The 14,814-nt window shown below is 37.8% G+C and overlaps 1 protein-coding gene across 1 annotated transcript in view; it reads left to right on the top strand.

Annotated features, from left to right (window-relative positions):
* Window positions 1–11,544, top strand: part of ARFGEF2 (ADP ribosylation factor guanine nucleotide exchange factor 2) — a 31,916-nt gene extending 20,372 nt beyond the window's left edge. Inside the window, exons 23-39 of the mRNA XM_042884729.1 lie at window positions 205–304; window positions 1,324–1,364; window positions 1,449–1,618; window positions 2,340–2,491; window positions 2,618–2,790; window positions 3,916–4,076; window positions 4,508–4,638; window positions 4,726–4,855; window positions 5,350–5,485; window positions 6,232–6,370; window positions 6,461–6,515; window positions 6,758–6,872; window positions 7,159–7,289; window positions 8,018–8,186; window positions 8,567–8,705; window positions 9,772–9,889; window positions 11,226–11,544. Of these exons, the coding sequence (XP_042740663.1) occupies window positions 205–304; window positions 1,324–1,364; window positions 1,449–1,618; window positions 2,340–2,491; window positions 2,618–2,790; window positions 3,916–4,076; window positions 4,508–4,638; window positions 4,726–4,855; window positions 5,350–5,485; window positions 6,232–6,370; window positions 6,461–6,515; window positions 6,758–6,872; window positions 7,159–7,289; window positions 8,018–8,186; window positions 8,567–8,705; window positions 9,772–9,889; window positions 11,226–11,402 (2,237 nt within the window). The 3' untranslated portion in view covers window positions 11,403–11,544. The remainder of the gene's footprint in view (window positions 1–204; window positions 305–1,323; window positions 1,365–1,448; window positions 1,619–2,339; window positions 2,492–2,617; window positions 2,791–3,915; window positions 4,077–4,507; window positions 4,639–4,725; window positions 4,856–5,349; window positions 5,486–6,231; window positions 6,371–6,460; window positions 6,516–6,757; window positions 6,873–7,158; window positions 7,290–8,017; window positions 8,187–8,566; window positions 8,706–9,771; window positions 9,890–11,225) is intronic.
* Window positions 11,545–14,814: the final 3,270 nt, after the last annotated feature.

Raw genomic sequence — 14,814 nt, 5'->3', positions numbered from 1 at the left:
TAAGAAAATTAACATAATGACCAAAATGCTATCCCTCAGTTAAAAGAACACCTCTAACTGCATGTTTAATTTGTCATAATCTGGCACAGATCACGCAAGGGCACCATCTGCTCTATATACATTACAATTGCTTTTCTTTGTTTACTTGCAAAAGCTCTAAAAACATGATGCTAAACACTGTTTGTTTTTATGGTTTTATTGCAGGTAATCTTGTTGGAAGTGGTGCTGATAAGCGGCATATGGCGAGCATTCAAGAGTCAGTGGGAGAGACCAGTTCCCAGAGTGTAGTGGTAGCAGTAGACAGGTACTTAAAATATGTTCTGTGGAAAATGTGACTTGAAGCTATTGACCTTGCTTTATTTGCAGACTCTGACAGGGTTTCCTGTTCTTGAAACCTCTTTCTCTCGAGAGAAAGGCGATGTTTAGATGCTGTCTTTGGAGCCACTAAATATAATGCTTTGGGCACGCAGCATTCACCAAAAGAAAGGCTGGCATTAAATAACTAATGTAAACTAGTGCAGTGGATTTGGAGAATGGCACTGTGTGTGTGCGCGTGTGTTTTTGATGCCTTTCTTTGGAGTAAACAAGTTATTTAGGTATCTTTGTTTTGTATCACTCTGTTTCTAATCTGTGTGCATGCAATCTGTGTATGTGGGCCTTTTCCTCAACCCCATTTTGAGTTAGCTTGAGGTGGGCTGGTATCTGAAAAGAAAAAATGCCCATGCTCTATCAAGTCATGCAATTTTATTTGGTCGTGTGAGCTTCAGTATTGCAGCATTTAGTTGCTCTTTTGCAGCTTTTTATTTGTGAGTCACTGTATTCTTGTCCAAATTATCATCTTTTTCATTTGTCTTTTTAAATACTGTATAAGAGAGATGCATGTATTAGAAGTAGTGTTGAAAAGGGCATTTCTTATAATTATTGAAGCTGCTTGACCAGTCACTAGAATCGTATATTCAGGCTTTTAATACTTACTGTAACATAGGTATGCGTGTACATGTCATAAATTCAGGAACAGTTTAAACTTAGCAGTAATCTGTATGCCTCATAATTAGCAATCTGAACTTCTCTCAAGACTCTGAAGAGCTAAGGGGGGGAAAGGACCATGGTGGATCTGTAGTCTTCTTTCTGCTATCTGTACTGATAGCCACAACTTAGAGTATTCACAAACTACAAAAAGCCCAAGCAGGTGGTTAGCATCCAGCAAAATGTGCCGTTGTAAAGTACTTACAGGATGCTGCTGACAATTGCTTACAGCTCTAAGATTTGATTGGTTCTTGGGGATGGGCAGCTAAAACTGCAACGTATTTATTTCTTCCCTAGGATATTTACAGGATCAACTAGGCTGGATGGAAATGCAATAGGTATGTATGCTGACCATATGGAGCAATACAGCAATTCTTGCCATGTCACATCCTGAATTTACGGTAGTGTGTTGTCGTGTTCAGTTGACTTCGTCCGATGGCTGTGTGCTGTCTCTATGGATGAGCTGGCTTCCCCTCACCATCCACGCATGTTCAGTCTGCAGAAGATAGTGGAGATATCCTATTACAACATGAATCGCATTAGGCTGCAGTGGTCAAGGATTTGGCAAGTGATTGGAGATCACTTCAACAAGGTATTTTTTAAAACCAGCTTACGTAACGTATGTCAGTGTGGAAGGACTTTTCATCTGCTTTTTCTTTTTGTGCTTCTGAACGGTGTAGGTTTTGACTTCAAAGAAATAAAGTCTGCTAACTTCTCAGCAGTTTATATGTAGTAATTCTGACAATATTTACTTGAACGAACACTTTCTAATGCTAAGTGAAACATCTATTTCAAAATGTAAAGAGTGGAGATAAAAATGGAAATATTTATGGAAAGGATCTTTTTGTAACGAAGGATCACTTCATTATACAACTGTGTATTTATGCTTCTTCCTTTGTGCCATTGTATTATCCTCCTGGTCAAAAACCAAATTAGTTTTCCTCTACAACACATGCAGATGAAACAACAACATTATGAAACATGCATAATGACATAATAATATGACATAATAACATGAAACATATGCATAATGAAACAACAAAGTTAGTTTTGTTGGAAGCTTGGAAGCTTCCTTTCTAACCTATGTTTTGTTTTTGAGTATCTAGCTGATTATTCTTCTGCACTTTCTGCATACCAAATCTGTGGGGCTGTTGAGATTTCTCATGACTGAGACAAACAGCCCTCCTGTTTTCTGAATGTCTGGAAGCTACAGCGTGCTTGAGATTTTCAGTGAACTGATAGGAAATATATGATGGATATGTTACTTATATAAGAAATAAGGTGGTAAGTGTTTGAAAATGTGTTTCTTCTAGGTTGGCTGTAACCCTAATGAAGATGTTGCCATCTTTGCAGTAGACTCATTAAGGCAGCTGTCCATGAAGTTTCTTGAGAAGGGAGAGTTGGCCAACTTCCGCTTCCAGAAAGACTTCTTAAGGCCTTTTGAGCATATTATGAAGAAGAACAGGTGTGATGGACTGATGTTAGCTTACTTCAGTCCTTCTTAAAGATGTTTCTTTCTGTGGATTTAATTGTCTTGCATCTGAAAGTGGCTTTTGATGTAGTGTTTTATTTTCTGTTTTATTTTCCTAAGATCTCCAACTATTCGGGACATGGTCATACGCTGTATTGCTCAGATGGTGAACTCTCAAGCTGGTAATATTCGCTCAGGCTGGAAAAATATCTTTGCTGTCTTTCACCAAGCAGCATCAGACCATGATGGGAATATTGTGGAGCTGGCCTTTCAGACTACAGCACATATAGTTAGTAAGTAATACTTGACAGATGCAAGTACCAACTTCTAGCTTAGCTTCTGTGACTCTGGTATAGAAGGCCCACCTGCACGTGAGATTTGTATACACAAGTAAATACATGCAAGGTCTTGCAATTAAACCATTTAAGCTCTGCAGCTAAGTCTTAGCTGTTAAGTCTCTGAATTCCTATGAATAGGAAAAAATGCATACAGATCCTCAGCTGCATAACTCTTCAAACTGGGAGTAAATTCAGTATTTCTCTGTTGCCTATTAGTAAATTGATGCAGATTAAGGAAACTGGATTAACAGATTTTGTGAACTCCATGCTGTTTCAGTATCATATGGTATATCATGTTTATGACACTGGTATGTTATTACTTGTGAAGTTTAGTTCATATAGACTGTCTACTCTGGAAGTATATTTGAACAATATACTACATGTACTTTCACAGGAAGGCAACCAACTCATATTTCAGTACTGATGGCAGCTTTAAGTGTCCCGAACCTGCTGCATTCCCATTAAATAGTGTGGGGGAAAGAGTTGTGGATGGTGTTAATAAATGCAAGTAGTAAGGAAACTTTTGCTAATTTGAATTAGAGTAGTTCAGTTGAAAGGTACCTGTGCAGATCAAGTCCAATTTGAATTGTATAGATCTTGAGAGTTGAGGTCTGTGCAAAAGCTTGTATGTACTGGCTTGGGTTTGTGTTTAGTCTGTCCTTTAACCTGAAATCTAACTGCTTTATTCTCTGTTCCTACAGAATCTGAATAATTAAAGGCTTAGTTAAGATGCATCAAGCTTTACTCCTATTATTTTTATAGTGTTGGCATTGGGTGGCATATGCTGTGGAAGGAAAGGGAGCCACAGAAGAAACCATTAAAGAATCCTAGATTATAAATCGGTAGCTAACCAACCTGAGAACATGGATAGATTCTGATACTGATAGATTTTTGGGAATGGGAGTATAGTACAAGGAAGAGTAGAAGGGAAGAAATTGTTTAATCCAGCAAATCTAGTCTTTTCATGTCTGTTGTTTTGGTGCCAATATACCAGGTCTGACTTCAGTAGACCAATGTCAGTTCATCTATGCATTTGTCTGTCACTAAGTTTTAAGAAATGCTTTTGTTTGTTCTTCACAGCAAATATTTTCCAACAGCACTTTCCTGCAGCAATTGATTCATTCCAAGATGCAGTAAAATGTCTCTCAGAGTTTGCTTGTAATGTTGCATTCCCGGACACCAGCATGGAAGCAATTAGACTTATTCGGTATTGTGCAAAATATGTTTCAGAAAGACCACAGGTATTTTTTTTTTTTAAACATGGTACATTCTTACTATCTTCTTACTGTTGTAATTGAGGTTCTTCTTGCAACTAAGAACTTTCAGACTCAAACTTCAGTCTCCCAGCAGCAGGAGTTTGTGTTAGAAGTGTATTCAGAATTAGGAATTGTTTTGGTGTTGTGTAAGTAATGAACTAGGATTAGTTAACATGTTAAAGGTGCCTTTTGGTTTAAAATGGAAGCTATTACCATCGAAATACTTATTTTCTGTATATATTTTCCAGGTACTTTCACAGATTGATGTGTCTCAGATTTATATTTTACAAGAGTTGATTATTACAGTAGAAACTAAGCTAATTTTTCAAGTCTGTCTGTGTACCATTAGTGGTATGTAATCTATCTTAAAGACTTCTGAGAATTTTTTTAATCTTTTTTTCCTGCCCGTCTCCAAGGTATTGAGAGAATACACGAGTGATGACATGAATGTTGCTCCTGGGGACAGAGTATGGGTCAGAGGATGGTTCCCCATTTTATTTGAGCTTTCTTGTATCATAAATCGTTGCAAATTAGATGTTCGAACAAGGTAACAAGGCTTTTCTGGTTTTTGTTGGCATTCAGTTGGGGAGGGGATCACAGGTACATGTTTTAACACAGTCTTTGTTTGTTTTAGAGGTTTAACAGTGATGTTTGAAATAATGAAGAGTTATGGCCATACCTTTGAGAAGCATTGGTGGCAAGATCTGTTCAGAATAGTATTTCGGATTTTTGATAATATGAAACTTCCTGAACAACAAACAGAGGTAAAACAGAGAAAAAAATCAAGCCAACTTTACTCTCCTTTTTTTCCTCAAGAACTTGAACGATCCAGATGGCAGCTTGTGTTATTTGCTGTCAGTGTATTCCAGCCCATGCTGTTACAAACTTTGTTTGTAGTGATAATTTGTTGTATTATGTTCTGTGGCATGTATGAGATGACCAATGCTTGATAGCTTCCACGTAGAAACTTGCCTCAATATCCTTTCTGTTCTCCCTAACTGACTATTCTCCCTAACTATTCTCAAGGAAAAGTGTTCTTGCTTTGTAATACCACGTACTGTTCAGAACAGCAATCACATGACCAACTAAGTACCTTCTGGCAAGGTATCTTCAGTCGCAGGTATTGGGGTTCTTCCAGTTTTATCTGAATTCAATTATTCTCATAGGCCACCTCCTCTTTTGAATGGCCATTCATGAGCCAAATGCTATCATGCCAAAGGAACCCACACAGAAATAAATGTTGTTTTTTCTCTCGCAGAAATCTGAATGGATGACCACTACATGCAACCACGCACTTTATGCAATCTGTGATGTATTCACGCAGTTTTATGAAGCTTTAAATGAGATCCTTCTTCCTGACATACTTGCACAGCTACACTGGTGTGTGAAACAAGGTACCTAGTTCACTTGCATCTTTTGGTGAACTTATTTCCAAATAATCTCTTTACTTCAGGGGAAAGCTAGTTGAATTTTTGAAGAGTAATAACTACCATCATCAGAATGTGTGATGTAATAAATGTCTACAGAATCTTAAGTATTCCAGGGTCTCATTCTGGTTAATCAGTTAGGCAGCTCTTCTTTTAACGTGTTTATGGTGCTGTTGTGACAGAGCAAAAGCTTTTAATAATGCACTAATCTTCTGCAGCCTTTCTGTGCGGATTAAATATCTTATATATACATATCTGTAAATGAATGCATTCTGACTTTAGAAATTATTTTTTCCCACTTTCTGTCTCCTGATCACCTGGTGTTTCTAGGTATGTCTTTCCAAGTGTTTTTTTCATTTAGGCTCAGTTTCTTAAGCCTGAAATTTTCTATATTGCTAGCATGGATTATGGGTGAAGTCCTCAAATTTCAAATTTGTGCTTTCCTTCATTTGTTCCACTGTATGCACTTTTTCTGCTTCCTTCTTCCTTTGTCTTCCCCATTTGGATTTCAGGGAAGTGAAATCTCAAAGTGTATTTTTAAGCACTGTTTTCGATTCATATGGTCCCCAGCTTGATGTTACTGTAATACAGTTTATACGTATGCTTTGAGCTGAATTAACATGCCTTTCAAAAAGCATTTAATGGAGCGATAATAGTGCTTAAGTTTCACTGATATTGTTAAAGCTAATAAATATGAAACATGTCTTCCACAGAAAATGAGCAGTTGGCTCGATCGGGTACAAACTGCCTGGAAAATCTGGTAATACTAAATGGACAGAAATTCAGCCCAGAAGTCTGGGGCCAGACGTGCAATTGTATGCTAGAAATCTTCAAAACTACCATTCCTCATGTGTAAGTTCATAAGGTATACTTGTCACACAAATGTTCTGTTTCAGAGCAACAATATTTACTGTTTTTTGTTGTTTTTATTTTGATGTGAAGCTTGCTTACATGGAGGCCAGCGGGAATGGAGGAAGATTCAGCTGAAAAGCACTTGGTAAGAGTTAATTCAGTGCAACAGACTATGCTGAAGAGGCTGTGTTGGATTAGCTTCTGAAATATTTTATAGTAGTAGATGTGCTTGACAACAAGTTCTGGAATTGACACTAGCTTGTACTTGGTGTAGCTATCAAGTAACTGAAAAGAAATGAGTGCAGGCATTCTTTGAGGCCAGAATTCTGATGGCTGGTTGGTAGGTAGCACTTTGGATTGTAAGAGTGGTTCTAAATTCTATTCTAGGATTTGGACCTAGATCGTCAGTCGTTAAGCAGCGTGGATAAAAACGCTTCAGAAAGAGGACAGAGTCAACTTTCAAATCCAACAGATGAAAGCTGGAAAGGGGGTCCTTATACAAGTAAGGAAAACATCCAAGTTTATTAAATGAACTTTTACTGTCACTTTGCTTCTGTACTGTCACTTTGCTTCTGTAGTCATTTAAAGACGGTTTTAGGGCACTTGATAATTAATTTGAGGAACTTAGCATGTCTTTCCAACTTGCATTTATTCCTTCTAGATTTTCTTTTTATAAGATAATTCACAGCAATACCAAAAATGAAAATGGTAATGTAGTACTTTGCTAATCTGTTGTACATTAATTGTAACAAGTTGCTTCTGAAACTTCTGTTTTTCTGTTTCATTAGACCAGAAACTGTTTGCTGGCCTCCTTATAAAGTGTGTGGTACAGTTGGAATTGATACAGACCATTGATAACATAGTATTCTATCCAGCAACAAGCAAGAAAGAAGATGCTGAGCACATGGCTGCAGCTCAGGTACCAGCAGACTTAGAAATAACTTTGTTAAGCAGTAAAGTACAGAATGTTTCAAAGTGTTTAAAAAATGCTGTGGTACTGTATGTAGCTCCTCCTTTTTCTAGCTCTCCATGCTATCCTGAATGTGTGTCCTTACACTTAGTTATATATATATATATTTTTATATATATATATATTTATTTATTTTATTTTATTTTTAACTACCTCCAGTATTTCTTGGTAGTCTACCCTTCAGATTATTATGGTAATGTGGAAGTTGAAATTTAACAATGTCAACTGTCAAGACATAACCACCTCCCTTGGAGAGGAGGTCCTTGCCCCTGAAAATAACCATTCTAGGAAACAGTGTAAGGTGGGCTCTTATTTGTCTGTGTTAATGAAGCCCTAAGCCAGAAAGTTTGGAGCCAGTGCATTCAGGTAGTGTCTTGGGGATGGTGTAGTTAAATTCATAGCAGAAATAGCCTACAAAAAAAAAAGTCATTTTATTGTTCTTAGTGTTTTTTACGACCAGGATTTGCCGTAACTTCTCTTGAAAATGTTTTAGTGAGAGGAATACAGCTTTAGCATTTGACAGGGCAGTTCTGCTGTGGTGTGTTGTTCTGATATTTCACTTGTACCTCATGCTGGAGTCTAGAGTTAATAGTATGTGATATGTGAAGTATCAGAGTCCCTCTTACGAGAAGAATATATTACTGATACTGTTCTCTGCCTTGATCTCTTTTATTTAGCGAGATGCACTGGATGCAGATATCCACATTGACACAGAGGACCAAGGAATGTATAAACACATGTCTTCACATCACCTCTTCAAGTTACTAGATTGTTTGCAGGAGTCCCACTCTTTTTCAAAAGCCTTTAATTCAAATTATGAACAAAGAACTGTGTTGTGGAGAGCAGGTGAGGCTTTTGTGTAGTTTGGCTTTAAAAAAAGGCACTGCAGGCCGTTTAGGACCTCAACCATTGAAATGCGGAAGTATACGATTGTAACAATTTCTGTAGTTCATCTGACACTGTATACTTTTTCTACTTTTCTCCTTGCCAACGAGTTGAGATATTTCTATTTCCTGTATGTATTTTTCATTGAAGTAGAGCAGCATACTTAGAACTGCTGCACTCAAATGCATTTGTAAAAATAAGTTAGATGTCAGTCAAAGTCAAGGAGAAGGAAATGCTGTCTGTGAAAGAAATCAGATACCTACTGTTGTTCATTAATGGAGAGGTACTTGGCTGGCTCTTGACTGGTATCTAAAACTGTGACTATTTCCTCTGATTTCCAGGGTTCAAGGGTAAATCAAAACCTAATCTCTTAAAACAAGAGACCAGCAGCCTGGCTTGTTGCTTGAGAATACTTTTTCGAATGTATGTGGATGAAAACCGCCGAGACGCCTGGGATGCCATACAGCAGCGTCTGCTCAGGTAAGAGAATGAAGTTGGTTCAGGTGTGTTCTGTGTGCAGAAACATGTGCACGGCACATCTTTGGATAGAATGTTCCGTTTGTAAGTTGCTGAGCAAAACATGCAGAGCATACCAAGATGTAATAGTCTGCTCTTTACTAAAAGCAAATTCAGCAATAAGCAAGCAGTCCATTTGAAATAAATGAAACGCTTTCTTGCTTGACCCACTTTTCTTTGCAAAAGTGGTGGTACAGAATACAAAGGTACAATGTGATAAGAAATTTAAACAGAGTGCAGTGCAAGCTACTGTATAGCTGGAACTTAAAGCATTTAAAAAAATAAAATTGTAAGTAAATCAAAAAGGTACTTAGCCCCTTTATCTGAAGAGTGAGTTGTTGGTACAGAAAAGTGCTAGGTACTAATCTCTGTCAAACGTGAAGAAATCTCAAACTCACTATTGGTACTATTTCAGTGCATTTCAGTGGTGTTCCAATTTTTCAGTGTCTGTGGACACGCTCACCTTTTCAGTGCATGAAAGGGGAGGTCCCATTCCCTCTTCAGAAAGTACTAAGAAAATCTGTTGTAATTTGTACAGATTGTCTACAAAATTCAGTTTACAGCAAGGACCAAAAATGTATGTACACGAGTCCTCCTTTGATCTAAGTGCTACAGATCTTTAATATAGCAGTGTAGATTTGAGGAAAGAGAATTTTTTTTCATGGTACCATTGCCTAAATTGCCCCCATGTAAGGATCAGGAAGTAATGTTTGCAGGTTGAAGGTGAAAACACTTCAATTACAGAAAATGCTTTACTTAGAATGCTCACAAGGAAAATAGTTGTCCTCTACTTTTCACTCCATAGTTGTTTGTTAACAGCATAAAACTATTTCAGTTCAATTATCTGTAACAACTGTAACAAAATATAGACAAATGTGTGTACTATAAAATTATTGCATGTGATTGAAAACTTTCCCATGGAAATGCATCTTGTGTAACCAGGATACACTGTGAAAGGACTAACAGGGCATGTAACAAAAACTTATTGTGGGTTTTCCTTGTGGTTTGCTTGAACTTGGCATCTTTTCAGTGTATGCAGTGAAGCCCTGGCGTATTTTATTACTGTGAACTCAGAAAGCCACAGAGAAGCTTGGACCAATCTTCTGTTGCTGCTTTTAACAAAAACACTGAAAATCAGTGATGAAAAGGTAAGAGCAGGCTAGAAGCCATGTGTGTTTGCATTCAGGGGTTTTCATCTCTGCTTTCATTGAATTCATTCTTTGTCATACATACTGCAAGATGGCTAATTTGCTTACTCATATAGTGTGTGGTCTCCTTGGAGTGTAGGAATTGTTATGCTTCCTTTCTTTTGGCAAGCACTTCACATTGTAAAAATGGGACTACATCCATGAAATCCAGTTTGTGGAAATATTACTGCAGATCTTTGATATAAAGCACTGTGAGTGTGCAGTAAAGGATGGGCTTTATAGCAGCACAGAATGGTAGAGGTAAACTTCATCATTCTAGAACTGTAATTTTAGTTCCTCGACAGTGATGGCAAAAAAATAATCTTTGGAATCTTAGCTTTTCTGAGGAAAATGTGAGTGTATATATTCCCTAGAATATCTCACACAGAGAAACTTCTAGAGGTTGCTTAGGTTTGTGGGCATTTCTTTGTTGTTCATTAATTGTAAAAAGGATGAATATAGTTTAAAAGTGTGGGTTTTTGTGTTGGTGTTTTTTCTATGTTTCTTGTATTGCAAAATATGTAATTCCACATTGTCTTTTACGTTTTATTGCAACTCATCAATGTTTGAAGAAGAGAGTGTTAGCAGTGATTTGGTTTCTCCACACAGCAGCAATTCAGAGATGTCCATGTGGTTGTGGTGTGTTAGGAAAATAGTTTTAACTATGTAGATAAAATGGCAAGCCTGCGATTCCTTGGTACCCAAGCTGGATGTGGCTCTGGGCAGCCTGGTCTGATGGTTGGTGATCCTGCACATAGCACATAACTAGATAATCAGTGTAGTCCTTTTCAACCCAGGCCATTCTATGATTCAGTACTGCAAGATTTTGCAGTAAAAGTGTCCCCTCAGTTTTCTCTGCAGAATCATAGTACGCCTTGGATGGGAATGGACCATAACGTTCATCTGACATGGACTGGTTGCCACCAACAGCTCAGGCTGCCCAGGGCTTCATCCACCCTAGTCCTGATCAGCTCCAGCGATGGGGCAGCCACGGCTTCTCTTGCAGCAGTGCCAGGGCCTCGCTACCCTCTGAGTAAAAGAACTCCTTCCTAATATCTAATCTATATCTCCCCTCTCTCAGTTTAAAACAATTTTGCCTTGTGCTACTGTGTGCCAAATAGAAACTCGAAAACTAACACTCAGCATTATTAGGAAAGGAAGATAAAACATGCTTTGATTTGTTTGATTTGTTAAGACCTTGCATTCTAACATTTGGTGTAGCCATGTATGTGGAAAAACTCAGCGCTTTCCTGTAGGAATAGAGAATAATTTTCTTTTTTCATATCTTTCCTGATAGTTTAAGGCACATGCTTCAACATATTATCCATACTTGTGTGAAATCATGCAATTTGACCTGATTCCTGAGCTTCGAGCTGTGCTACGGAAGTTCTTCCTGCGTATAGGTGTTGTGTTCAAAATCTGCATAACAGAGGAGCAAATACGGACAACTGGGACAAATTTACCCTCATGGTAGCCCTAAAGTAGAATTGGTTACTTCTGCTTCTTCATAAAGCTGCTCCAGAGATGGACTGAAGTGGATAGGGGAAGAAATGGGACCCTGGTATAAGCAAAAGAAAGCAAGTTACTCTTAACACAATGGCATTTGAGGAGGAATGGGGAGGGAAGGAAAGGGGGGGGGGGGGGAAGTCCTGACCATCCTATGAGAGTATCACCAATTTTTATTTAAATTATTGCTAACATAATTAGTGCTGTAGATATAAAGTCTATTTGTTTCCATGCTCATTATCCTTATGATCAAGTTTCTCTCTTCTAGTCTTCTATCAGTTGTTCAGTTTTGCAGCCCAACCAAATCTTACAAATAACTGGATTCCTCAATGGAAGTTATTCCCCATGGAAGTAATAAATATAGTTGTATAGCCTTGTGATGTCAGCATGTGCTCATAATAAACTATATTGCAGTGGCTGATGACCACCTCAGATCATTCTGGATTTTTCTTTGTGTGCACATGGCTAGACCAGGCAGTGCATTATAGGTTTTCATGTAGACAGCCTGTAGGATATTTGGGGAAGGGGTTTTCCTCTTGTTCATAGGTGATTTTAGAAGAATTTTTTTTATATCAGTGCTTCATCCTCCAAGATCCCTCATTTTTATGGAAGAAGTACATAGTAGTATCAACTCCACTGAGCTCCTTAGTCTTGAGTTCAAAGCATTAAAAAAGAAAAAGATAAATTTTAAACTTCCCATTGACTTTGATATATGTCCAAATCATGGACGCAGCATCTACATTAATATTAAAAACAGGGTTCAAAGAAAACAAAACAAAACACCCTCTTTATCCTTGAAAACAGTGTATTTAGTGTATTTAGTGGTAGTGATCTGTTTAGGAAGTCTTATTCTTAATACCTCTGAAATTCTCTTTTTTTCTTTTACTGTATACTTTCAACTTCATTTTTTTTTTTTCTTCATGCAAATAACTAATAGTTGAGAATAAATGTCACTACTGTGAAATCTGAATTCCTTGACTGCTTTAGCAAAATAAATCTTAAGATCAGTCGTGCACTGTAACAATTACCAGGACATTTATGTGATTTCAAAAACATGTGAAGCAAACATGATTTAACACAATCTTTGTTTGCTTACCCTGGAGATTTTCCTTTCTTCAGCACGCCTAAGTTTTTTCTGACACTGTTTCCATCACATAATACCAGTTTATAACAGAAGTCCAGCACAGTGGAGTTATGTCCTTCGAACTAACCTTAATTTCAAGTTTTAATTTCAAGACTTTTTTTCAAAAATGGAAAAGCATGGCAGGATGGGAGAAATTCCACTTCCTGAAACGTGTAAACACAAGTGTTACCCACTGTGTTATCTGTATCAGCAAACCTCAGAAACAACAGTATTCAACAACAGCGACAACAGAACAGTACTGTGTTCAACTTGTTTTGCTTTTGAGTTTCCTAATAAGGCAGTCATAGTTGATGTAGTGTTGAGATATTCTACTCTCAGAGTTATTGGTGTGTGTATATATACTTTTTTTTTCTTGTGAGCTATTTCCAAAGGGCTCATGGGCATTCTTCAGTAAATCAGCTTGTTCTATGTAAGCATCGTTTGGCAATTGTTTGGCAGTCAGTAGTATTGGTAAGGCTTTCAAGTTTTTATTTTTAACCAAAGAAAGGCCACAGCCAGGCTAGGTTTTAAACACCCTATAGATTAAGTCTGTATGCTGATATTTAATATGAGGAAATATATGGCTATATTTTAGCATAAGAAAAAGACTGAAAAATAAGCGTTGCCAATATTGAACTTGCTGCATTTGAAATGTCACTTTATGTTGCATTTAGTATATTTGCTTGTTCCCTGGTAATGTCACTTAATTACAATAAAATGAAGTATTTATTTTAATTCTATTTAAATTTTTAATAAATTTGAAAGAATAAGCCATTATTTTTCCTTCCTGTCCTAGATAGTTCTTAAGCATATGTATATTATTTTCAGGTTTTGAATGTGACACTGCCTCATTGAATGTATACCTGTATCTCCTTTCAAAACACAAACTTTAGAAGAAGCATGCAACTTCAGTTTTGAAAGCCTTACATCTCAAGTCTTGGAAGAGGTCTCCTAATGTTCAGATCTCAAATTCGGAGTTGCATCGTGGGCTTTCTTTACTGTAATGTGCAACGTACTATCTCTGCATATTAATTAATCAGTCCCTTCTTTTCAGCCTTAGTTCTGGGAGATTCTTCTTTTACTCAAGCTTTTATTGTATTTGTACCATTTATAAACTGCTGAAATTAGGCATGTGACATTAGAAACATTCTAGACTTACTGTAGTGCATGGAGGAGAAGGGGACTGGAATGCAGTGGGATTGTAACAGCCTTAATCCTGTCATGATTTTCTGGAATTGATTTTACATCCTAAAGCAATAAGAGTAGTATGCAGAGCGTATACTGGAATACCTGAAACAGCTGTGTATTCACATCAGCTTTTTGTTCTCCTTCGTGCAATCAGAAAGATCCTAACCCACAGTCATCTTAATGGAGCATAAAATGCTGGGCCAAAATGCCTGCAGGCGCTGCTGGTTCTGGCCTTGTTCTGGCTCTGCTGCTGTGGGATCTGACCTGCCTGGGTAGTTCTTCAGTGGAAGGATGAATGAAACAGGGTTCTGTGTCAGCATATCCCAGTAGAGATCTCTGCAATACACAGAGTAATAAAAACAAAAAACCAACACAGTTCTTGGACTGCTGAAGTGCTGTTCTGCAACAGATGGCAGACAGATTTTTACCTATAAGGGTACAAATATGGAGACTGCATGGTATTTACTGCTACTTATTGTAGACCCTTCCAGGCAGCAGGCTGGGGATGCTGTGAGGAGAGCCCTGTGCCCTGCCTGCCATCTCACTCCGGGGCTCCTTCCCCTTTCCTGCCCCGCTCCCCGAGCTGCCAGCAGAGCCGTGCAGAGCAGCTCTGCCTGAGAGGAGCCAACAGCCCCGACTTCAGCTATTGGCAATTAAGTGTAGTATCTTTTAGCCTGAAGTAAAATTACGCTTCTCCTGTCCAAAGTGCGGCTCTCTTTAATCTGTAAATTGTTTGTTCAGCACCTTTAATGTTGTTTGTGTAAAATGTATGTTTTCACGTATTTAAGATGCCTATGTTTCTGAGGACTGCCATATGAAGTGCATTTAATACCGATAAAGAGCAGTCCTTGTCCTCTGGTTGTACACATTTTTGAGAGAATAGCAGAATTATAAAATATGAAAACCTATGTAAAGTTTTCTACATGAAAATACTATGTATAATACTGTTACAATACTCCATGCTTTAATGAAGTGGTAAATCAATAAAGTTTTAAGAAGTGGAGCTTGGCTTTAGCAGTGCTTATTGGAACGTGGGAGGGAGCAGAGAAACCCTCCTTCCCTCCTTCGT

This window comes from Lagopus leucura, unplaced genomic scaffold (genome assembly GCF_019238085.1).
Source record: "Lagopus leucura isolate 7727_CA_CO unplaced genomic scaffold, USGS_WTPT01 Super-Scaffold_100045, whole genome shotgun sequence".
In the NCBI taxonomy this organism is placed as follows: domain Eukaryota; kingdom Metazoa; phylum Chordata; class Aves; order Galliformes; family Phasianidae; genus Lagopus; species Lagopus leucura.
The sequence above is the reverse complement of the archived record's forward strand: the minus strand, read 5'-3'. Positions and strand labels throughout refer to the sequence as shown.